The 24,591-nt window shown below is 39.6% G+C and overlaps 1 protein-coding gene across 2 annotated transcripts in view; it reads left to right on the forward strand.

Annotated features, from left to right (window-relative positions):
* Nucleotides 1-9,655: 9,655 nt before the first annotated feature.
* The window catches only part of LOC126248684 (ATP-binding cassette sub-family C member 5-like), a 288,000-nt gene continuing 273,064 nt past the window's right edge, over nucleotides 9,656-24,591 (forward strand). The window contains exons 1-2 of one of the 2 annotated variants that reach the window (XM_049949966.1): nucleotides 9,691-9,775; nucleotides 10,006-10,100. In XM_049949966.1, coding sequence (XP_049805923.1) covers nucleotides 10,015-10,100 — 86 coding nt within the window. In that variant the 5' untranslated portion in view covers nucleotides 9,691-9,775; nucleotides 10,006-10,014. Of the gene's footprint in view, nucleotides 10,101-24,591 lie in introns of both variants that reach the window. The other variant, XM_049949958.1, reaches the window with a different exon arrangement.

Consider the following 24,591-nt stretch of genomic DNA (forward strand, 5'->3'; position numbering starts at 1 on the left):
CAATAAACCACAAAATCTAAAAAATTGGTACAGCCTACATCTAAGCAGAATAAGAATTGTAGTGCAACTCTCTTTTGATAGGTAAATCCATAATAATGCTGACAAGGAAATGTATGTGAAAGCAATGCAGCAAAGAGCAAAGTAGATGACACAAACTCAAATATACTCAGCTCAATGAATAAATACAAAGAAATCATCAGAACAGAAATAAACTGTGATGATAAAGTATACCAGACACCAATCTCATCTAATTTTGTAAATGCACATTTTGACAATCCTCACTCAGATGACATTATCATGTAGAAGATGAATAAGGCAGAGGGTACTGTCAGAAATGAACAGTATCCTTATAGACAGCTTTTGGTGAACTTACATAATGGAGAAAATGGTCAGTAAATCAATAGCTCAGTAACTCTAGACTGGAGGATCGCTATAGCTTCTCAAATTACATTATTAAATATGTCAGAAATCTAATTGCAATGTCATTGACTGATATGATTAATAAATCCTTATATTAATGTATTTATCTGGAATGTTCGAAAATATCTTTACTTAAACCAGTGTATAAGAAGGAAGATATAACATCTCTTGTGAACTGTTGACCTATATCACTTATACCCATAACATAAAAATAATAAAATACTACATGTATAAGTAGGTGTCTCAGTATTTCATATCTAATGATATACTTAGCTCATCATAGTATGGTTTCAGATCCAGTCTTTCTGTAGTCAAATCAGTTTAAGCCTTTTTGCAAAAATATACAAATGTTTTGAAAATAAAGATATTATTGGCGTAATACTGCTAGACCTCAAGAAAGCTTTCCATATGGACTCCCTCAATAATCTCGTAAAAAAATTCTGTCACTTCAGAGAGAGAGAGGAATGAGAGGGGGAGAGAGATAGAGAGAGAGAGCGTTAAGCTTAATGCAGTCATACTTGGACAACAGAAAACAGTTGAAAGATAAATAATCAAAAGTCAGACTGTCTTCCTAGATGTAAATGGTGTACCTCAACAATCTGTTCTCGAACCTTTCTTTTTCATAATTATGTAAACGATTTAGCCACAATTGTACCCTATGATGCCATGCTATATGCAGATGACACATCACCCATCACATCATCACATGTGATACCAACCTTGAAAATATGCAACAAAGCATGTAAGTAGCATTGGAAAGATGTACTACTCAGTTTGAGGCAAATATGCTGCAGAATAATGATGGTAAAATTGAAGACATTATATTCAATCTGAATACTTCCTATCATGGCAATAAAACGGTCAAATTCTTAGTATTTCACATAGGCCTAAAGCTCTGGTGGGGTATCAACACAGGGAAATTATGTGGCAGACTGGCATGTCTGCTGAGGAGAAGCGTCAGTAAATATCTTCTGTTATGTGTATGTTTTGCATACTTCTGCTCCCATCTGAGTCATGGGATACTGTTAAGTCTGTAGGCTCAAAATTAGTGTTTAAATGGCAATAAAAAGCTCTATGTTGCATTACAGGACAGAGCCAAGTTGATCGAGATTGTTTTAGGCAACTAAATGTAATGACAGTGCCTAGCCTGTATATCTACAACTGCCCTGTCTTTGTTAAAGACCTAAGGAGGCCATTTCATGACCATAACACGACCAGTGGCCTTCTAATTAAGATATATGGTAGACGTGCAAAGACCCATAAGAGTTACAAATTTCTTGGTCTTGTCTACGTTAACAAATTACCTGTAAATGTCTACACATTGCAAGAAAATAAATTTAAAACTGATGTTTTGAGATGGATGAAAAGTAAAGGAATTCACTCTGTTCAAGTGTTCCTGAGGTGTATGACAAATGACCTACATTTCTTATCAGAATGAACAGAAAATTAACAGCAAACAATATGAATGCCACAATGTGTGAGTATTTTATTACTGTTTCATGTGCTTATTGTCATTTAACTGTTTGCTTATTTATTATCTATGTCATTCAATTAACTATATACTTCATTTATCATGTAACTGCTCTATTAACAAACTTTTTGTTATTATTGTCACTTACTTAAATATGCAATGCACTTATTTTGCATTATTTTGTTGTTCTTAATGACATTTGCCCAAGTTTTTGATATTGTTATTGTTATTATTATTGTAATAACTTTGATGACAGCAATTTCATGTAAAGATAAGATAATAAATCTCTATATATGTATTGGACTTTTGATCTTTATAATATTTATGAAAATGCTGTTACTGGTTGATTTGTGTTATGTGATATGATTCAACATAATGAAAATATTGGTGGTATAGTTTTCAGTTTGTTTAATCCATACTTTTACTCTATTTATTACATAATGTACATACTGTAAAGCATGTAGTTACTTTTTAATAGCATGACACATACTTGTGTGCTCCTGCCCGTACACCTCTGTACACACTGCTCATCAGCAACACTGCACTTGCTGATGCATTGTGTGTTGGACAGCTTGTGAGGGGAGAGAGCGGAACATTAATAACAAACTATGCTTACCTGAACAGGAAGACATGTAGGACAGTTGATGTTATTGCACATATTATTGCATATGATGTAGTTTACTTACTCATCATAACAAAACTTCTGATAAATGAGTGCAGCCACAGATAAGAGTTAGTCATTAATATATGTCTTGGTACCTTTCTTTAAAAAGGGGTCTGACAGTACAATATTTCACTCTCTCTGTAAATTTACTCTGTGATAGAGATGTACTGAATTTGTGATTGAATATATTCGATATACATGAATAGCAGCATTTCAGTAATTTACGTGAGATATTATCAACATGATGAAAATTTTTGGTTTTTAGGAACTGAACTACATTCTTAATTCCTTGGGAGACCATCGAGAAAATGTGACTTGCTTGTATGCATGTGTTTTTGCCATTATTTTGTGTGTGTATTCTCCATGCCAAACTTCTGAACCAGGAAATGGATATTGAATATTAAATAGGTTGGCTATGTGACAGCTAGCATTTGTTATTTGGCTGTATCTTTAATAACAAAGACCTTATATGGCATCACTGGTTTTCTGGTTTCTCTTTTAACTATGGCTTGACAGATTTAAATTTATAATCTTAATTGTTAATTTCAGTCATTTACAGATTCGTTTTATTTTTAATTACTTTCCTTCAGATAGCTTAGTATTTCCTGTAATGTGAAATCAATCTGACTTCTTTATGTGCCATAACCATTTCATACAAATTCCTATTCCTTGTATGAGAATATTTTATTTCTTTAGTCATACAAGGGTTTTTTATTTATTGGAGCTATTCTTTACTGCTTTCTTGGGAAAGATTATGTTTAGGATTATTACTGGCACAAACATTTATTGGAGGCCCGGGAAAAGAATAGGCCTCCGCTTTGTTCTGCCAGTCGTAAAAGGCGACGAAAAGAACAAACCACTAACAGGGCTAACCCCACTTTTAGTGTGATTAGTTGGTTCAGGACAGAACTAAACAAGCCTTGGACAAGCGCCGTCATGGTCGGGGACGACGTTTGAACCATATGCCCGCCCACAATGGTAACGACACTGCTAGCCAACTGGAAAATGATTTAAATCCAAATAGAGGTGTTTTCCAGGATATGCATCCTGCAACCACCCTAGAAGGAAAACAAAGGCAGAGGATGAGATGTCAGATGAAGTTCTGTTATTACCAAGCAACAAACCTAGGAACCAACACAACTGGATACAGATCACAAGTATACACAACAGTTATTATCAGATACCCAGAATTAAAATTTTTAACAAAATGGTTCAAATGGCTCTGAGCACTATGGGACTCAACTGCTAAGGTCATTAGTCCCCTAGAACCTAGAACTAGTTAAACCTAACTAACCTAAGGACATCACAAACATCCATGCCCGAGGCAGGATTCGAACCTGCGACCGTAGTGGTCTTGCGGTTCCAGACTGCAGCGCCTTTAACCGCACGACCACTTCGGCTGGCAATTTTTAACAGAACAACGACTAGCTGATCAGATTCGTGTTGTAATCAAAAATTACAGGATACCCCAGTCAGAATTAGAAAACATCAAACAACAAGTACAACAAATACTGGAACAAAATAATGTGCAATCAGAAGAAGAAGAAAATACAGTAATGGACTCAAACATCCCAGAGGAAACAAACAAAGAACAACACGCATCAATTAAACAATCAGAGGAAAACGAAATCTTAAGACAGCCACCAGAACAAGTACAAATAGAACTCGAAGTGACACACATGTTAGATATAGAAGAAAAATTTCAGCTGACATATATAGAATACAAAGACACAAATACAGACATTAGACCATTCTTGCATAGACCGCCAAATAACCCACAAGTCGAAACAACAATAAAAACCATCAACACAATCATACACAACAAAATAAATGAAAACACAACAATGGAAGAGTTACAACTAGTGGTTTATATAGGAACACTCACTACACAAAATATCCACACTAGGCAGAGATCAGAACCAACCAACACACAGAAGAAACCCACAAAACCAGCATGGCAACACAGGCTACAGATCAGAATAGAAAAACTGAGAAAAGCCATCAGACAGCTAACACAATTTATAAGAAATGAAATGTCAGAAAAAAAACGAAAAAGGTTAGGTAAAATCTCACAACAAGAAGCGATAGAGCAATTAGATGAAGAGAAGCAGAAATTACAAGCATTGGCCAAACGACTTAGAAGATACAAAAAAAGTGAAAATAGAAGGAAACAAAACCAAACATTCAACACAAACCAAAAGAGATTTTACCAGACAATAGATAACTCACACATTAAAATAGACAATCCACCAAACATAAAAGACATGGAACACTTCTGGAGCAACATATGGTCAAACTCGGTACAACATAACAGGCATGCACGGTGGATACAAGCAGAAACAGATACATACAAGATGATACCACAAATGCCTGAAGTGATAATTTTGCAACATGAAGTCACCCAAGCAATTAATTCTACTCACAATTGGAAAGCCCCTGGAAAAGATAAAATAGCAAATTTCTGGCTAAAGAAGTTCACCTCAACACATTCACATCCAACTAAATTATTTAACAGTTACATTGCTGACCCATACACATTCCCTGATACACTTACACATGGAACAACTTATCTGAAACCTAATGATCAAGCAGACACAGCAAACCCAGCTAAATATCGCCCCATAACATGCCTACCAACAATATACAAAATATTAACTTCAGTCATTATACAGATATTAATGACACATACAACACAGAACAAAATAATAAATGAAGAACAAAAAAGGTGTTGCAAAGGAGCACGAGGATGTAAAGAGCAACTGATAATAGATGCAGAGGTGACATATCAAGCTAAAACTAAGCAAAGTTCGCTACACTACGCATACATTGATTACCAAAAAGCTTTTGATAGTGTACCCCACTCATGGTTACTACAAATATTGGAAATATACAAAGTAAGAGCCTACGGAATATCAGACCAGCTGTGTGGCTGTATTGAAGAGTTTTTAGCAAACAGAACACAGCATGTTGTTATCAATGGAGATAGTGATACCCCACTCATGGTTACTACAATTATTGGAAATATACAAAGTTAGAGCCTACGGAATATCAGACCAGCTGTGTGGCTGTATTGAAGAGTTTTTAGCAAACAGAACACAGCATGTTGTTATCAATGGAGAGACGTCTACAGACGTTAAAGTAACCTCTGGCATGCCACAGGGGAGTGTTATGGGACCATTGCTTTTCACAATATATATAAATGCCCTAGTAGATAGTGTCGGAAGTTCCATGCGGCTTTTCGCGGATGATGCTGTAGTATACAGAGAATTTGCAGCATTAGAAAATTGTAGCGAAATGCAGGAAGATCTGCAGCGGATAGGCACTTGGTGCAGGGAGTGGCAACTGTCCCTTAACATAGACAAATGTAATGTATTGCGAATACACAGAAAGAAGGATCCTTTATTGTATGATTATATGATAGCGGAACAAACACTGGTTGCAGTTACTTCTGTGAAATATCTGGGAGTATGCGCGCGGAACGATTTGAAGTGGAATGATCATATAAAATTAATTGTTGGTAAGGCGGGTACCAGGTTGAGATTCATTGGGAGAGTGCTTAGAAAATGTAGTCCATCAACAAAGGAGGTGGCTTACAAAACACTCGTTCGACCTATACTTGAGCATTGCTCATCAGTGTGGGATCCGTACCAGATCGGGTTGACGGAGGAGGTAGAGAAGATCCAAATATGAGCGGCGCGTTTCATCACAGGGTTATTTGGTAACCGTGATAGCGTTACGGAGATGTTTAATAAACTCAAGTGGCAGACTCTCCAAGAGAGGCGTTCTGCATCGCGGTGTAGCTTGCTCGCCAGGTTTCGAGAGGGTGCGTTTCTGGATGAGGTATCGAAGATATTGCTTCCACCTACTTATACCTCCCGAGGAGATCACGAATGTAAAATTAGAGAGATTAGAGCGCGCACGGAGGCTTTCAGACAGTCGTTCTTCCCGCGAACCATACGTGACTGGAACAGGAAAGGAAGGTAATGACAGTGGCATGTAAAGTGCCCTCTGCCACACACCGTTGGGTGGCTTGCGGAGTATAAATGTAGATGTAGATGTAGATCCTAAATTGATACAGTTCCTAAACATAGTAATGAAAAATTGGAAAACCACACTTAATATCCAAACAAATTCAAATAATATCACATCACAGCCAATACAGATTAAGCGTGGAATATACCAAGGAGACTCATTAAGTCCTTTCTGGTTCTGCCTTGCTCTGTACCTACTATCCAACATGCTAAATAATACAAATTATGGATACAATATTACTGGAACTTACCCACACAAAATCACACATTTACTATACGTGGATGATCTAAAACTACTGGCAGCAACAAATCAACAACTCAACCAATTACTAAAGATAACAGAAGTATTCAGCAATGATATAAATGTGGCTTTTGGAACAGACAAATGTAAGAAAAATAGCATAGTCAAGGGAAAACACACTAAACAGGAAGATTACATTTTGGCTAACCACAGCGACTGGATAGAAGCAATGGAAAAAACAGATGCCTATAAATATCTAGGATACAGACAAAAAATAGGAATAGATAATACAAATATTAAAGAAGAACTAATAGAAAAATATAGACAAAGACTAACAAAAATACTGAAAACAGAATTGACAGCAAGGAACAAGACAAAAGCTATAAATACTAATGCTATACCAATATTGACCTACTCATTTGGAGTAGTGAAATGGAGTAACACAGACCTGGAAGCACTCAATACACTTACACGATCACAATGCCACAAATACAGAATACATCACATGCATTCAGCAGCTGAAAGATTCACATTAAGCAGAAAGGAAGGAGGAAGGGGATTTATCGACATAAAAAACCTACATTATGGACAGGTAGACAATTTAAGAAAATTCTTTCTAGAATGCGCAGAAAATAGCAAAATACACAAAGCAATCACTCATACAAATACGTCGGCTACACCACTGCAATTTCATAACCACTTCTACCACTCTTTAGATCACATAACATCAAAAGATACGAAGAAAGTAAATTGGAAAAAGAAAACACTACATGGCAAGCACATCGATCAAGACACATCCAACACATGGCTAAGGAAAGGCAATATATACAGTGAGACGGAAGGATTCATGATTGAAATACAGGATCAAACAATAAACACCAGATATTACAGCAAGCATATTATTAAAGATCCCAATACCACAAACAGATAAATGCAGACTTCGCAAACAACAAATAGAAACAGTAGATCACATCACAAGCGGGTTTACAATACTAGCAAATACAGAATACCCCAGAAGACATGACAATGTAGCAAAAATAATACATCAACAGCTTGCCTTACAACATAAACTTATAAACAACACGTTCCCACATACAAGTATTCCCCACAAAATGTACTGGAGAATGATGAATACAAATTATACTGGAACAGAACCATTATAACAGATAAAACAACACCACATAACAAACCTGACATCATACTCACCAATAAAAAGAAGAAATTAACACAACTAATCGAAATATCCATACCCAATACAGCAAATATACAAAAGAAAACTGGAGAAAAAATTGAAAAATACATCCATCTGGCTGAGGAATTCAAGGACATGTAGCATCAGGATAAAGTTGACATCATACCAATTATACTATCAACTACAGGAGTCATACCACACAATATCCACCAGTACATCAATGCAATACAGCTACATCCAAACTTATATATACAACTACAGAAATCCGTAATTATTGATACATGTTCAATTACCCGAAAGTTCCTAAATGCAATACAAAATATACCGTACAGTTAAAAGGAAGTCACGCTTGATCAAGGCCCGTGTCACTTTCCATTTTTGACCAGACATAACGTCTGAGAAAAGAAAGAAATAATAATAATAAATAGTAATTGACACTAATAACTAATAATTGAGAATAATAACCTACAAATATCGTTTATATTAACGTACACCTTCCTGTTCAGTTCAGGTGGATACGCAACAACAGGACTCGGTTTGTTAATTCTAAATAACATTTCTGATTTGTGTCTTTCTCCATACTTTCCATACATAAACAGGATGCTGTATGATAGTCCTCTTTGATCAACACGTGGATTCCTGTATTTACAAAATATAGAATAAAATACCATGAGTGCCCAGAATAAGCTAGATGGAGCTGCATCACATAAAGAAGGTTTCTTTGCAGTTCTGCGCTGGATGATCAACTGATGTACAAAGCTTGCTGCAGACTCCAAGTAGGGCTCACATTGATGTTGTGCTAGTTGTTTCCATTATGAAGTGGGTACTCAGAAGATGCAGCCTACATCTTAACAAGAAGGGAAAAAACAGATTAGCTGAACTGATAACTGAAAGTATGATGGGTGGGGGAGCGGGTACTCTCACCAAAGGTAAAATTCCTGTGTGTGAGTGTGTGTGTGTGTGTGTGAGTGTGTGTGTGTGTGACTCTCTCCAAAATTTGCAGTCATTAAGGTGAAATTGTTGCTGAACTAAGTTGTCTTAGGAACTGAAGAATGTGTTTTTCCAGTTTAAATGCTCAAAAATATAAGGATCTACAATTTTTGCCGTTTCTACCTTAGTTATTATTTCCTTACCATGTGTTACTTTATCATTGGGTAGCACCTGTAGATTGGCAGAACTGAATATGTTGCATCTTTTTGAAATTGAGAATGAGAAAATTTGCAGAAAACCACTCAATGACACTTTTAAGAATATTACTTACCATTTTTTCTGTTACTGTATCTACGTTTTTATGGGTTATGGTACTAGCGTTTCCTAAATAAAAAGAGCTCACTGTGTGTGTTGTATAGAGAGAGAGAGAGAGAGAGAGAGAGAGAGAGAGAGAGAGAGAGTAGTGTGCATTTAGGGGAAAGAGATAGAAATATTATCCAAATTTCGAGATGAAAAGCTGAGTTCTTTAGGTAATTCATTTGAGTGGTACACGATCTTGAGAATCTTTTGACTCCCTTACAAGCATTTCTTCTCATTCTCTATTTCAAAGTGCTAGGATGAAGTTACAGTGCTATGAAGTTGTCTGCACTGATGTTGGCAGCAATAATATCTTAGCCGTCAAACAAAGTAAGGCCACTACGCAATATCTTTGTGTTGTTACTTTAAACGATGTAGCGGTAGGGGATCGAGTGGGGAAGTGATCTCAGGAGTTTATTTCCTTTTTGTTGGAAGTGAACTGTTTTCTGCCACGTTTGGAAGTGTGACTGTAAATACAGAACTTACGTTGTACCTTATTAATTGTGTCATTAGTTTAACTGATCTCATCTGTTTTTACTTAAAGTTTGAAAGCTTGTAGACGAACATTACGGGTATATGTCAATGTTTACGAAGAAAGTGTAAAGTGATAGAGACCTTGTAGGGCGATTTTGTATTTTTGTTTCGTTGTATAACCTTTTTTTTCATTGTCCGTTTTATCTCGTTGTTCTTTTGTGAAAGCCGTTCACGATGTCAATACACAAGTGGCTTTCTACTGGATCAATTTACCTAAATGTGGAAGATATAGATGAAAAACATAATGGTGATATTACGAGGTAAGAGATCTCATCCCCTGTAGAATAGAGATAAACTTCATCTGAAGAAATATTGAAGTAGCATTAGTTTGAGAAACATTTAAGTGGGATAGGTTTTGATACATCACCAACTATTGCTTTTGTGGGTACTAACCGAAACACGCGCCTTCATTTTTATGTTAGCTACTGTGTACATTTTAAGTATAAAGTTCATATTAATAGTAAATACCAACCGCAAAATAAGAACTTTATGAACTATGTATTGCGTCCAGTTGTTGTACCTGGGCCGCGCTTCCTTGTCAAGCATCGATGCACAGTTGAATGGTCTGTCAGTTCTAATTGAACACGCAGAGAAGCTCTTAGTATGAAATTCACTGCACATGCTTAGAACCAGCAGAAGAAAAGCATTCTTTCCTAAGCTGTGGATGTGAATAATTTGTGCCTTATACCCGTTTCGAGTGCTGTACCAATAGTATCATAACAGTTTATAATTCATTGTTGCTCTCAGAGGTGGCGGTATTTTTCAACCTACATCTGAAGGGAATTCATTTTATTATTTGTTTCTTTCGAAAATCGATAACGAAGGATTGATATTGCTATATCCACAAATCGTGCTTAACAGCTGATTTTCCACAAGCTTACTGCATTCGTACTCTTGCAAGATAGTTCAGAATTTTCTTTCCCATATAATGAATAGTCTCAAGTTTTGATACCAGTTTCGTTTTTGTTGAACTGTATGGCTTCTGAATATCTCCTGTCTCTCATCTCTCTGATGAATTCCCTGTAAAATATTCATATTATTCCATATGCTATATTTTCCTCTTTTTCAAAGATTTATTTATTTTTCACATTTACCATGATGACATACATAATCTTCAGTTTCTGATATGAGTACGGTATGCACTGGTATGTTTTAATGTGACCGTGTAGTAAGATAATATTGAACATTTTGGTTCTCTGTGGAATTTAAAGGTGAATCCTGGGATAGATTCATTGCGAGGGTCATGCCTTTCATTGTGTACCTGAGGAAATTTAGTATCATCCTGTATTTAACAAATGCGTTAACATTGTATGTTAGACTCGGATCCACAGATCAACTTGGTGTTCAATGTGTTAACAAATTATTGCCAGAGATGAAAGAGGCAATAGTAGATAGGCCTAGTGGAAAAAAAAAAAATCTTTGGACTAACTATGGACGTAAATTTGTAGTCTGGCACTGAGCCACACAGTTTTATCATGCTTGTAATGAATGTACAGTTTTCACATCATAAAACGGATTTTCAGTAATCAGCTAGGCCTAGCCTATATAGACTTTCAAACAGTCCCCAGAAGGAAGCAGAATGTATGGTATGAAATGTAGTATGAAGTGTTTGAAGGTTTAATGCACTTTAAGGAAACCTTGCTGGGACAGGTGTTGGTACATTTGCTGAAGTTACTACAAAGAAGTAACTAATCTAAAAAAAAAATTGTTTCTGAAACAGGTAGAGGAGCTGAGCTTTAGGCTTGGGAAGAATAGGTTAATAGTGTTATAGGAATCATTTGTCCACCTTGTGAAACTGGAAGGGGCCTAATTGTGTCAGGATGACATTGTTTAAGTTTGATAGCGGAGCATTTGCGTCGTACAAGGCAGTACAGTTTCAGAGATAAACTTAATGGCAAAAGCACAATATATTTGAGTTCAATGGCTGCTCAACAACAATGCTATCTGTATCTTTCCCTTCAGAAAAGCTTTTCTGGACTATGTAGATGAGTCATCCTTGCAATACATCCTTTGTTCCTGTAATTTTCCTGGCCTAAATTTCCACTAACCTACTGTCCACACCTTCTGCATAAGTTTCTTCTCTCTCTCCCCTCCCAATTCTTGCCTTTACATCATCATCCTCATCATCATTATTTACCTCATTGGCTCTGATACCTGTGTGTTGCATGTCTAGTTCATACACTTGCTGCTATCCCTCCCTCCCCCCCTCATTCCTGAACCAAGTGAGGTGGCGCAGTGGTTAGACGCTGGACTCGCATTCGGGAGGACGATGGTTCAATCCCGCGTCCGGCCATCCTGATTTAGGTTTTCCGTGATTTCCCTAAATCACTCCAGGCAAATGCCGGGATGGTTCCTCTGAAAGGGCACGGCCGACTTCCTTCCCCGTCCTTCCCTAATCCGATGAGACCGATGACCACGCTGTCTGGTCTCCTTCCCCAAACCAACCAACCAACCCCTCATTCCTGTCTGCAGGCATGCTGCTTCCTTTCGAGCCACTAGCTACCTGTCCACAACCCCTCGCCCTACTTCCCACAGTTCAATCCCGCGTCCGGCCATCCTGATTTAGGTTTCCCATGATTTCCCTAAATTGCTCCAGGTAAATGCCGAGATGGGTCCTTTGAAAGGGCACGGCTGACTTCCATCCCCATCCTTCCCTAATCCGATGAGACCGATGACCTCGCTGTTTGGTCTCTTCTCCCAAACAACCCAACCCTACTTCCCGCATCTTCCTTCATTTACCCATCCCACCCAGCAGAAACCCCACCCCAGTACTTATGAGCACTTCACATGCTGGGCGAACTTGAACTCTAATGACGGAATTTCATAGTTTGAACAGGATACTTTCTGAGTATTTCGGTATAAGAGATCCACAATATCTGGAGGCTCATTAGGTTTCTTTCTCAGATTAGCTTTGTATCTATATTGCACTCAAAATAATGCGCAACAGTGCAAATGTCGACATTATTGGTATGGATAGGTTTATTTGATGATGAGTTGTCTGCTGTGCACTTTGTGTTTGGATTCACTAAATGCAGTGGAAGAGAGCACAACACCCCTAAGCCATGTTATTCTGGCACGGACAACCACCACATAACAGTACTTCTGCTGTCTTTAGATTGTTGCATTACTCTGTATTCATACTGGTTGCTGTAGGTGTAAGGTATGTACTTGAATAAATATATCATTATTGCTCTGTAATGAGCTGCTGGTAACCTTGGGTACCTTAATCGAAATTCTCAAAGGTATCTTCGAACAACATCTGAAAGTTTGTTGGTATATGTAGGTGAGTAGATAGTGACAAAAATTATAATTCTGACACCTCTGTCTTTAACTGTAGGGCTACCATTAATAAAATTGTAGCAATCTCAGGTCTTGGTTCCAAGGGAATGTTGACTACAGTGTTGGAGATGAAGTGTAGCCACTCTACCATCTCCTCAAATTATTTCAATTTAATTGATAGTCAACAGAGTGAATGTTGCACTTCTCCAGGGCACATCCTTAATATTTAATTTAATTCTGGAAAATCCTGACTGAGACTGAGATGTAAAGACACAGTCTGTATGTGGGACTCATGAAGAAACTTTCGTGATAGGTAAGAATCCTTTGGTAAGAGTACAGGATACGTACTGATACATGAAGAGGCATCCTTCCACATTGTGGAAAACATTATCTTCAATTGGTATCTGTGCTTGTGCTCAGTTTCTAATGTTCTATTTGTCAGCAGAATAGTTAACTTCTAATTTTGTTCACTGGTTGTTTGTTGCCCGGCATCTGCTCATGTATTTAATTTTTCAAAAACATTATGTTTGGGTACGAATGAATTGAACCAGCAAGAGAGTATGACCAAGGAAGGAGGAGACTGCAAATTTTAAAATCAGTTGTTTGGTTTGCCAGTTTGCACTCTGTCATCTTGGTATCTTAACAAGGCATCTTATAAAACTTTCTGTTGCATCCTCTTTAGCTGGTATAGTATATAGTCCCTACTGTGGTATCATGGTGTCTTATCCATCACTTCTAATTGTTTGAAACTGTTGAAAATTGCAATAGTAAATTACAGCAGATCCTTCTATATTTTTATTTTTAGAAATACGACCATTGAACAGTATCCTGTAACTGTCAAAAATGTAATAATGAACTCAGTGTGTTCTTTTTTGTCCCTGGTTAATATGTAGGTGTACAGCTGGGTTTAATATGAACAAAGTTATACCCTGCTGATATACACCTACCAGTGTCGTAATCAACAACCAATGTATAATGTCAGAATATAAAGACACTGTCAAAAACAGCTGACAAACTAATCGAACCTTCACAGACTAAGAGTTTTTTGAAGGATATTTTCTTGTTATTAATGCATTCTCCATATTAAAACCTAAAAAATATTAAGGACATAAGAAAACAATGAAAATACAGTGCAAAAAAAAGAGAGAGAAAATAAGTTTGTTGGATGCCTGGTTGCAATGGTTACTTCACTGTTGCAGGGAGGCAGCACCGTGATGCGGAATACATGCTTGATCTCTACTAGACCTGATGTGGCCCATCACTAATTCCTCTCCTGTACCAAACTCTTCATCTCAGAGTATCATTTGCACCCTCTGCCCTCAATTATTTGCTTGGTATATTACAGTATCTGTCCCTCCTCACAGTTTTTATTCCAATCTTTGCACACTCCTACAGTTTTTACCCTCTGCAGCTCCCTCTAGTACCCCTGATGTTATCCTCTGATGTCAAATTAAGGCATATGTTTGATACCGGTAAGTAGACTTCTTGTGGCCAGGAGTGCCCTCATTGAATGTTCTAGTCTGCTTTTTATGTCGTCCTTGCTTTGTTTGTCGTGGCTTATCTTCCTCGCAAGGTAGCAGAATTCCTCAACTTCATCTACTTCATGATCACCAATTTTGATAAGGTTTATGCCTTTATTATTTCTGCTATTTCTCATTTTTTTGTCTTTTTCAGTTTACTCTTAAGTCCATATTCTTTACAGTTTGTTCCATTCAGCAGATCTTGTAATTCTTCTTCATTTTCACCGAGGATAGCAATATCTTCAACAAATTTTATCACTCTGAATTCTAATAGCACCCTGAGTGAGGATTTTATTTCTTTCATTGCTTCTTTGTTTAGAGATGAACACACAGGTGAAAGATTGCTTCTGTGTCTTACACCCTTTTTAATCCTAGCACTTTGTTATTGGTCTTCCAATCATACTGTTCCATTTTTGTTCTTGTGCATCAATACAATTCCCTGTAGCTAACTCTTATTTTTTTCAGAAGTTTGGACATTTTGCACCATTTTCATTGTCAAATGATTTTTTCCAGGTCGACAAATCCTGTGACCGTGTCTTAATTTTTCTCAGTCTTGCTTCCATCATCAACTCCAAAGTTAGAACTACTTCTCTGGTGCCTTTACCTTTACTAAAGCCAAACTGATTGTTATCAGATCCTCAATTTTCTTTTCCAGTCTTCTGTATATTATTCTTGTGAGCAGCTTGGATGCATGAGCTATTAAGTTGACTGGCGATAGTTCTCTCACTTACCTGCCCTTGCTATCTTTGGAATTGTATGGATGATATTTTTCCGAAAGTCTGGTGGTGTGTCAGCAGTCTTGTAGATTTTACTCACTCTCTTGAACAGTCATTTGGTTGCCACTTTTCCATTGATTTCAGAAGTTCCAATGGAATGTTATCAATATCCCTTCTGTCTTATTTGATCTCAGGTCTCCAGATCACTCTTAAAGTGTGTCTGTAATACTGGATGCCATTGTCTTCTGTATCGACTCCAATTTCTTCTTTTGTCATGTCATCAGACAAGTCTCTCTCTCATACAGGCCCTCAGTGCACTCTTTCCACATATCTGTTCTCTCAACTGCATTTAAAAGTGGAATTTTGCGTTGCACTAGCTATTAATGTTGTCATCCTTGATTTTAATTTCAATGAAAGTTGTTATGACTTTCCTGAATGCTGATCATTTCTTTTTTGATTTCTTCACATTTTTCCTACAACCATCTTGCATTAGCTGTCCTGTGCTTCCTGTTCCAATATTTTTTTTCCTTTCCTATGTGATTTAAGGTTTCTTTGCAGTTATCTTACTTGTACCTATGTTTGTCTTTCTGGTGTCTGTTATGCCATTTTTAGTGATGTACACTCTTCAACTGAACTGCCTGTCCTGGTATTTCTTACTGCATTGTCTGCATCCTTAGCAAGCTACATGTATGTCTCATTATTCGTCAGTACTTTGTTATCTCGCTTCTTTCCACACTCATTCCTCTGGACAGTTATCGTAAACTTCAGTGTCTTACTAAATTGTTGTCTAAGTCTATATATCTGTTCTTGGGTATGTCTTACAATCCTTACATTCCAATATCTGAGTTTGGAATCTCTGTCTGGCCATAATGTAATCCAGCTGCAATTTTCCAGTGTCTTGGGGTCTTTTCCAAGTATACCTCCTTCTCTTGTGATTGATTGTTGAAAAGAGTATTCACCATTACTGTCTGAATTCATTGCAGAACTCAGTTAGTCTTTCTCCTCCCGCTGGCCGGAGTGGCCGAGCGGTTCTAGGCGCTACAGTCTGGAACCGCACGACCGCTACGGTCGCATGTTCGAATCCTGCCTCGGGCATGGCTGTGTGTGATGTCCATAGGTTGGTTAGGTTTAAGTAGTTCTAAGTTCTAGGGGACTAATGACCTCAGAAGTTAAGTCCTATAGTGCTCAGAGCCATTCTTTCTCCTCCCTCATTCCTACTGCCAAGCCTAGTGGATCAACAGCTTACATGGTCCTATATAGGTCACAGGAAACGGTTTGTTTCCTGGGACAAGCTAGATCATGTTCTTGATGTTTCAGAGAGGTAGCTGTATAGTTGGGGTGACTGTGATTAGAGGAAGAGAGAGAGAGTGAGTTAGAATTGCTTGTCCTGTCAGTAAAAGACTAGTCCACAGCTTGTCATCTAAGTGGCACAATATAGAAAACCTTTCATCAGACAGACAAACTATCCCAGATCGGGTCTCCCGTGCAGTAATACCATACAATCATTTCAGTAAGAAACTGTTTTTGATTGACATGTGCTTACTTCTGATATAATACCTTAGTCAGTGTACTTGATCCTTTTTTCCCAGTTTTATCCCTGAATTATAGTTCAAGAATGTTTTCCAGCCACTAATTTCTTTGGATATGGGAAGACACAGGTGTCAAATTTGGTGAGTGTGGTGGATGTTCCAATACTTTGTACTCTTAATCACTCATATTTTCTGACTGACTACTCACCTGTTCTGGCGGGCCTGAGACCATGATGAAAGAGGACTCCCCCCCCCCCCCCCCCCCTCCTTATACAATCCTACAATCCAGAACACCTCTGGCATATTTTTTCACCCTGTTGGTCCAAAAGACTTGTGTAGTACTTCCCAGTTATTCTTTTACCAATTGAAAAATACTCAGCAGAAGGAATTATATCTTCATGTGGCTCAACTGCATGCTACAAGTCTTCCAATGGGGCACCACTGCAGTGACTCATGTCCCAGTGAAACAAATAGGTCTGGTGAACAAAACAAAACAGCAGTATAATCTTTGAAGTATGATGTCATTATGACAAAATGTCTGTGATGTATTCTTTCATGTTTCATTTGCGAATGTTATTCGTATGTTTTATTTACAGTTAGGTTCTTGTGGGCTGTGGCTTGGATTGTGTTCTTTACAATATGTATGTTTGTCTGTACTTTGATTAAAATAACTTCGACATTCCAGTGTGTTGAGTGCTAGGGGCCAGCAACCATCTTACCAGCTTACTCCACTGCCACAAGCTTGGAGTTTTGCCTGTTTTGTTGGTACTGCCAGAGCCTTGTCAAGTGTAGCTCATTGTATGCTGGCAACAGTACTACTCATCACTGTGATTTGTCAATCATTAAGTTATCTTATTCGAGGTATAGTATAGATGGTGGGTATATTGACAGCTGCAATACTGTCATTTGGCTTTGATGAGTGGTGTCATGCCCAGCTCTATTTTTGTTGTTATGACAGATTGATCTGTAGTTTTAGCTCGCAGTCTAGGATACATAGTTACATTACACACAGCAATGTTATTAACATTAGTTCAAAGCCCTCTAGTGGCAGAGGGCTGCAGCTTGCATCAAGGAGAAGGGAAGTCAGCAGAGTAATACGCATGACATGTAATACCTCAACCGGTAGTGAGAATACAATGAAAAATTCGGAAGCATTACTTTTCAGCCTGCCCTCGTATTTTTGAAGAACCCTTTTTTTCGTAATGGTCCTATTGGTTTATCAGGTTTGGTTTTGGTAATGTTTTCAAGGATCGTATCTATGACTTGTTGATGGCATCATCAGTTTGTAGGCATGAATCATATTGTCTACTAATCCCAAAACAGTCCCTCTTGCACCCTAGAACACCCTGAGTGACATTACATTTAATGTGGACTCTACATATTGTGCAGTTTTTATGTGTAGAAATCATTGTAAGGTATGACACTTTTGTAAGTGATAAGGGGCAGAAAAAAAAAATCCCAGGGACTTGACAAGGATTGAACATTAAACCTGTGGATTGTCACTTATCTAGTCAGTTACTGATTGTGAGTCACGCGCAACAGAAGCAAAAATCTATATTCTGCAAACCACCATGAGCCCCCATGGGGCTCGCCACTCTTTGGCAGGTTCGTGCATGGCTACCATGGAGCCTAAGTCTTTGCAGCATCATTTCCCCTCCCTTGGGGAACATGTCTGGGATGTTGTTGGAAATGTGTTCTGAATATTCCGTCACCCATACCAGAACAGTCTCTCCACTGTCTTTTGTTCGTTTGTTCGTTCTTTCTTTATTCCCCTTTCTTTATCCTTCCTCCATGTCAGTGTTTGAGGCTTCTCTTTTTCTTCTTCCTCCCTGTCCGCTCCTGAAGGCCAGCCAACGCATAACAGGTGACTGGGTAACACGCAATTCCCAGGCCCCCAGTTGACAGGTAGAGTTTGCATGTACCCCCTCGTAAATGCCAGGCCAAGGGCGGGATGACTGCCTGAGCTGCTACCTTCCTATGTTACTGAGTGGTCCCTCTGTCAGGTGTTTGGGAGGTGTGAACAATCACCGAAGGCTGGTGTGTCCCCTTCTGAGGGCGGCCCCCAGTTGGAAGGAGCCCGCCATCGGAGACAATAACACTCAGGGGAATTTTCATGCAGTGAGCCAAACGTCATCTTCTCAGTCTATGTCCAGTAAACGTAAACGGAATGATGCTAACGATTCAAAAACCTTCCCAGCTGCACCATGGTTCCTCTTGCTTTGACTTATTGAAGACTGTCAGTCCTTTGCTACAGTAAATCCGTTTATTGTTCATAAAGATGTTGATGCAATAGCTGTTCCTTTGAAATACTGCTCTCGTTTATGAAAAGGCACTTGGCTTTTGGAGACTACTTCTGATTCTCAAGCACAACAATTGCATACAGCTTCGCTCCTCCACAGCTATCTTGTTCGTGTCGAGGTCTATCGAGCACTCATTTCTTCCCAAGGTGTTATTTACACTAGGCTGCTTCATGGTCTGACTGAGGCAGAAATCCAAACATAACCTCTCTGATATCAGGGTGTCTTTGCAGTCCATCAGGTGATGAAAAAAGTAAATGCACCGTTAGTGCCCACACACACACACACACACACACTCTTTTTCTCACTTTTGATAGAGTGGTTCTTCCGTCAAAGGTCAAAGCAGGCTATGGAGTTATCATGGTACAACCATACATTCCGAACCAAATGTGTTGTTACCGGAAGTCAAACAAAGGGAAATGGTCTTCTCCTTCGCCGACTCGCAGATCCTTTTGGACGGTGTCGCCATATGATACGCTCGCCTGGTCGACCACCATTTTGCCGGTGCGCGCTACCAACCGTTTTTCTGGCCTGGACTCCACAGTCCAACAGAGAGACAATGCTGATGTCTCTGTAGACCTCATGGAGCAGGTTCCTCCAGCCTCTGTGCCCTGTAGCAGCAAGTCTTCTAAGGGTGGCACTCGACAGCTGCCGAGGTGAACATCCCTTCATTTATTCCTCATTGTGACTCTCCTCCAATGGAACATTCGTGGCCTTCTATCCAACAAAGAGGACTTATGGCTGCTGTTGGAGTAGCAGCATCCGATTGTTCTTTGATCCCCAGAAACAAAATTACATCCTCGTGACCACTTTGAGCTCACGAATTTCTTCCTGGTCTGCTTCGACCACCTAGCTACCACCCCAATTCTCTCATCAGTTGTGTTCGGAAATTGATGGAATGTATGATTCATGCCCGGCCGGTATGGTGGCTCGAGTCTCGCAATTTACTTACCACTGCACAGTGTGGATTTCAAGCACGCTGTTGCAGTAGACCATCTTTGTCACTTTGTCCACCCAAGCCATGAATGGTTTTCTGCAGAAATTCCAGATTGTGGCTGTGTTTTTCGATTTGGGGAAACCCGACAACTACTGGGGACTGTTATACCACTGTGACTTTCTCCTCAGCAGATAAGCATGCCATTTGTCTGCCATGCTTGGCCACCCATCTTATGCCTCCTTCTTGGGTGACTCCTTTGATCGCCAGTATGGGGCACGTCACTCTTCTCTGTTACCTCTTGGTGTTCGCTTTCGGCTCTTGCTCTGGCAGTTTAACTTCACACTACTTGTTGTATTCCCAGTGGGTGTGAACTGTTCACCATCTTGGCTTTGTGCAGCGGGCCGTGTTCACCTTGGCCTTCATTCATTTCCTAAGGACACTCCTCCAGACTCGCTCTATCGCCTTCAGTTTCACGATCTTCACACAGAACTTCATGATAGTTGCTTTGTGTACACTGATCGCTGTTGGACTGACCATGGTGTTGGATGTGCCTTCGTTATTGGCGCCAACGATTTTAGGTATTTGCTAACGGAACACTGCTCAGCTTTTATAGCAGAGGACTTTGTATCAGGCTACGCAGTACTTCCTTAGGCACAGGCTCTCCAATAACATAATCTGTTCCGACCCTCTCAGTGCCCTTCAGAGCCTCTGTGTGCTGTACGCCACCCATCCTTTAGTATAACAGGTCCAGGAAAGCTGTCACTTGCTCACTCTTGATGGATCCACTGCGATGGTCATGTGGGTTCCTGGCCATGTTTGTCTGATGGGAATTAAGGCTGCTGACACTGCTTCCAAGGCTGCAGTTCTCATACCTCAGCTTATCAGTTCTTCCATTCCCTCCGATGATCTCTGTATTGCTGTCTGTCAGGAGGTGGTTTCACTTTGGCACCACCACTGGTCTTCCCTTCATGGGAACAAGCTCTGGGTTATTAAGCCTCTCCTAGTGGCTTGGACAATCTCCTCGCAGCCCTCTTGCCCCTCTCGTCACGAGGAAATCGTGTATTGTGTAGTCTTTTTAGCCATTGCCATTTGTTAAGTGGTCATCCCCCACCACTTTCTGCTCATTGCCCTTGATGGTTCTCCATTTCCTAATCGAATGCCCTTTTTTTTTAACCATTTATGTTTCCTGTCCTCTGAGATATTGGATGTTTTAGTGAATGATGTGTGGATTGTCAACCGCCTTTTACTTTTTATCAGCTGTAGCAATATGGCAAAGGACATTTAATCTTTAGTTCAGGACCTCCATTGTCTCTCTGGCATATTTTATGAATTTTTCTCTATGTTCCTGTTTTAAGCTGTCTTTCCTTCTGTCAGTTGGGCTTAATGTGAAGTTGTTTTTAACTCATTCCCCCCCCCCCACCCCCACCCCCACCCCCCTCCCTTCGTGTTCTACGGTTCTGACATGGGCGCATATGATCTTTGTTGTTTTTGTTCAACAAAACTAAATGAAACAATACAATAAATGATCTCATAACTAAACAAGCTGCTGTTCATGAATCTTGTCTCTCTCTCATATGTTAATCCAAATTGGTAGAGGTTCCAGACTGATGGATGATACTCTTGAATCAGTTGAATAAATGCTTTGTAAGCCTCTTCCAGCACGGATGTATTACATTTTATTAAGATTCGTCCTAAGAAACTCAGTTTGGCATCTGCTTTTCTCTGTGTTTGTTTTATGTGGTTATTCTGCTTAAGGTCACTCTAGATGGGTTCTCCTAGATGTTTTATGACAATTACTGTTTCCATCAGTTTGTCATCAATAGTGTAATTGTAGAGTAGTTGATTTCTGCACCTAAGTATATGCAATATATTGCATTTATTTACACACTGGGTCAACTGCCTGTCCTTGCAACATCGACCGATCACTTTCAGTGCTTCCTGCAGTTTGCTGAAGTCTTCTGATATCGCTACCTTCTTATAGATAACCACATCATATGCAAACTGACTTGTGAAACTTCTGGTGTTATCCACTAGATGATTTGTGTGTACTGTGAACAGTAATGGCCATATCAAACTTCTTTGGGCTACTCCTGAAATTACCTTTACGTCTGCTAATTTTGTTCTGTTATGAATGATGCGTTGAGTTGCATCTGCAAGGGCGTTTTGAATTCAGATCCGAATACTGATACAATAATCAGTATTCCCGTATTTTTTTCACTAAATGACAGTGCTAGACTGTAACAAATGCCGTATGTTGTGTGGCACCTGATAATGGAGCAGTAGTCTTCAAAACCATTGTACTATTAAAATATCATTTCTCAGTCTTATCATGTTATCCTCAGTTGTGGCAGTTTTTCAAATCAGACTTGATGAACTCTTTCTCACTTACGCAATAACTATGTGACAATTTCGTAATCATACAACTTATCAAATTCTTTTTGCATAGTAGGGGAATTGACCACTTGACAAATGCACCTCAGAGTCCTCTGCTGGGACCTCCACTGCTTAACTGCCTTAGAATATGCTCCCCATGATGTCTTTCACCCCCCCCCCCCTTCCTGCTCCCCTCTTTGTTAGTACCCAGACCATGAATTAGGAACACACTGTTTCAAGGACCTGAAGTTTTAATCACCTCTGTGTTTTTTGCTTTATGTTCCTTGAAGTTCTTCAGCAAGCATATCGGGGTACTGCTGCCGTTTTACACTGTCTGCTCTAAATTCATGAATGAGATGGGTTATGCTTTTACATCTCCCACTGGTCAGGAACATCATTTGTTGCTGGAAACATGTAATGTTTTTGCAGCAGAGCTGGTAGTCATTAAGAGAGCCCCTTGTATTCAGACTTCCCTTGAATGCATTTTAATTTATAGTGACTCAATGAGGAGTCTCCAGGCTATTAATCAGTGTTACTTTTGTCACTCTGTGATATCTGCTATTCATTACCTTGGCTGTGACCTTAGTCATACTGCCTCCTGAGTGATCTTTTTCTGGGTTCCAAACCATGTGGGTGTCCAAGGGAATGGACTGGCTGACTCTTTGACTAAAGAAGTTATTACTACCCCATCATTCATTTTGATCATCCCATGTGCAGATTTGAGGTTGCTAATAAGATCTGTCCTCAATCAGAGATGAAAGGAGTCTGCTATCCTCTCTTCTTCACATTATTTATATAATATAAACCCATAGATTAGTCTTATGTAGTAAGGCATCCCTACATTGTGGTTGTGGAGCCTTTCAGACAACAGCTGACATCGTAGTGGAATGCTTCCTCATTTTGTCTATCCATGCTAAGCATGTTCTTTTTGTTTCCTTGCCTCTAATATTGGCAGATGAGGTTCAGGCAGTTGAATGGGGTTCTTTTTTTCTCAGGGAATGGAATTTTAATTCTCAGATACATCATTTTAAACTTCTTTCAGGGTGAGGTTATGCCTTCCCCCCAGGGGACACACAAGTCTTTTTGTCAGTACATGCTTCGCTGACACGAATCTCAGCCGTTGCGGTGCTACTTCCCTTTCTGTGCTTCAAGCTCATTCTTCTACTATTGTGTGTCCCTTCTGCCTTTTCATTGGATGGTCTGTCCGCAACTCGTGGTCTAGTGGCTAGTGTTGCTGCCGCTTGATCACAGGGTCCCAGGTTTGATTCTTGGCTGGGTTGGGGATTTTCTCTGCTCGGGGACTGGGTGTTTGTGTTGTCCTCATCATTTCATTGCAGTGGCCAGATTGGACTGTGTCAAAAGAAATTGGACTGTGTAAAAAGAAACAAACATCATTGGATGGTCTTCATGGTACTGACCATGCTTGAATTAGGTTTCTGATTTTGGACATTATCTATTTTTCCTCTACTGGCACTTAACACACATTTTCATCCAAAACTATGTGGTCCCCAGTGTTGCGTTTGACCAACCATTCCTCTTCCAGATTTTACAGACGTGCATATTATGCAGGGAAGGTTGCCCAATGTGGTCTATGTTCCACATTTGTGTAGGTCTGTCTTTGCACCCTTTCTTTCTGGCAATGGTAACACACCCAAATCCCAACATGGTAGCCATCCCATTGTGGGTGGAGGGGGTCGTCAAGTATCTGCTCTGTGGTAGCCCCCTGAATACACTGGGATAACACTATTTGTGCCTTTGCTGTAAATTCCCCACAAATGCCAAAGAGTATATGCCTGTCATGGCTACGGCTACAGTGACATCATCTTCTGTAGCAGCAATACCCTCACTAACCCTTTGTGCCTTCTGCATTGGGCCCTCGGGGTGCTTATACCCACTTCCTGGTGGTTGGGGCCTCTTCTCTACTGCTTCCCCCGCACCCACTTCGGGAGCTTCAACTTCCCACCTGTTGGGGATGTCAGTCCCCAACCGCCAGCCAGAGAAGTGTCACCCTCCTCCATCCCTTGGGGCACTTCTCTCCCAGGTTCCTGCTGAACTGCAACTGGATACAAGCTTGTGGCTGAAGGAGCTGCAGGCTGCTGG

The sequence above is a fragment of the Schistocerca nitens genome, chromosome 1 (genome assembly GCF_023898315.1).
Source record: "Schistocerca nitens isolate TAMUIC-IGC-003100 chromosome 1, iqSchNite1.1, whole genome shotgun sequence".
Classification (NCBI taxonomy): domain Eukaryota; kingdom Metazoa; phylum Arthropoda; class Insecta; order Orthoptera; family Acrididae; genus Schistocerca; species Schistocerca nitens.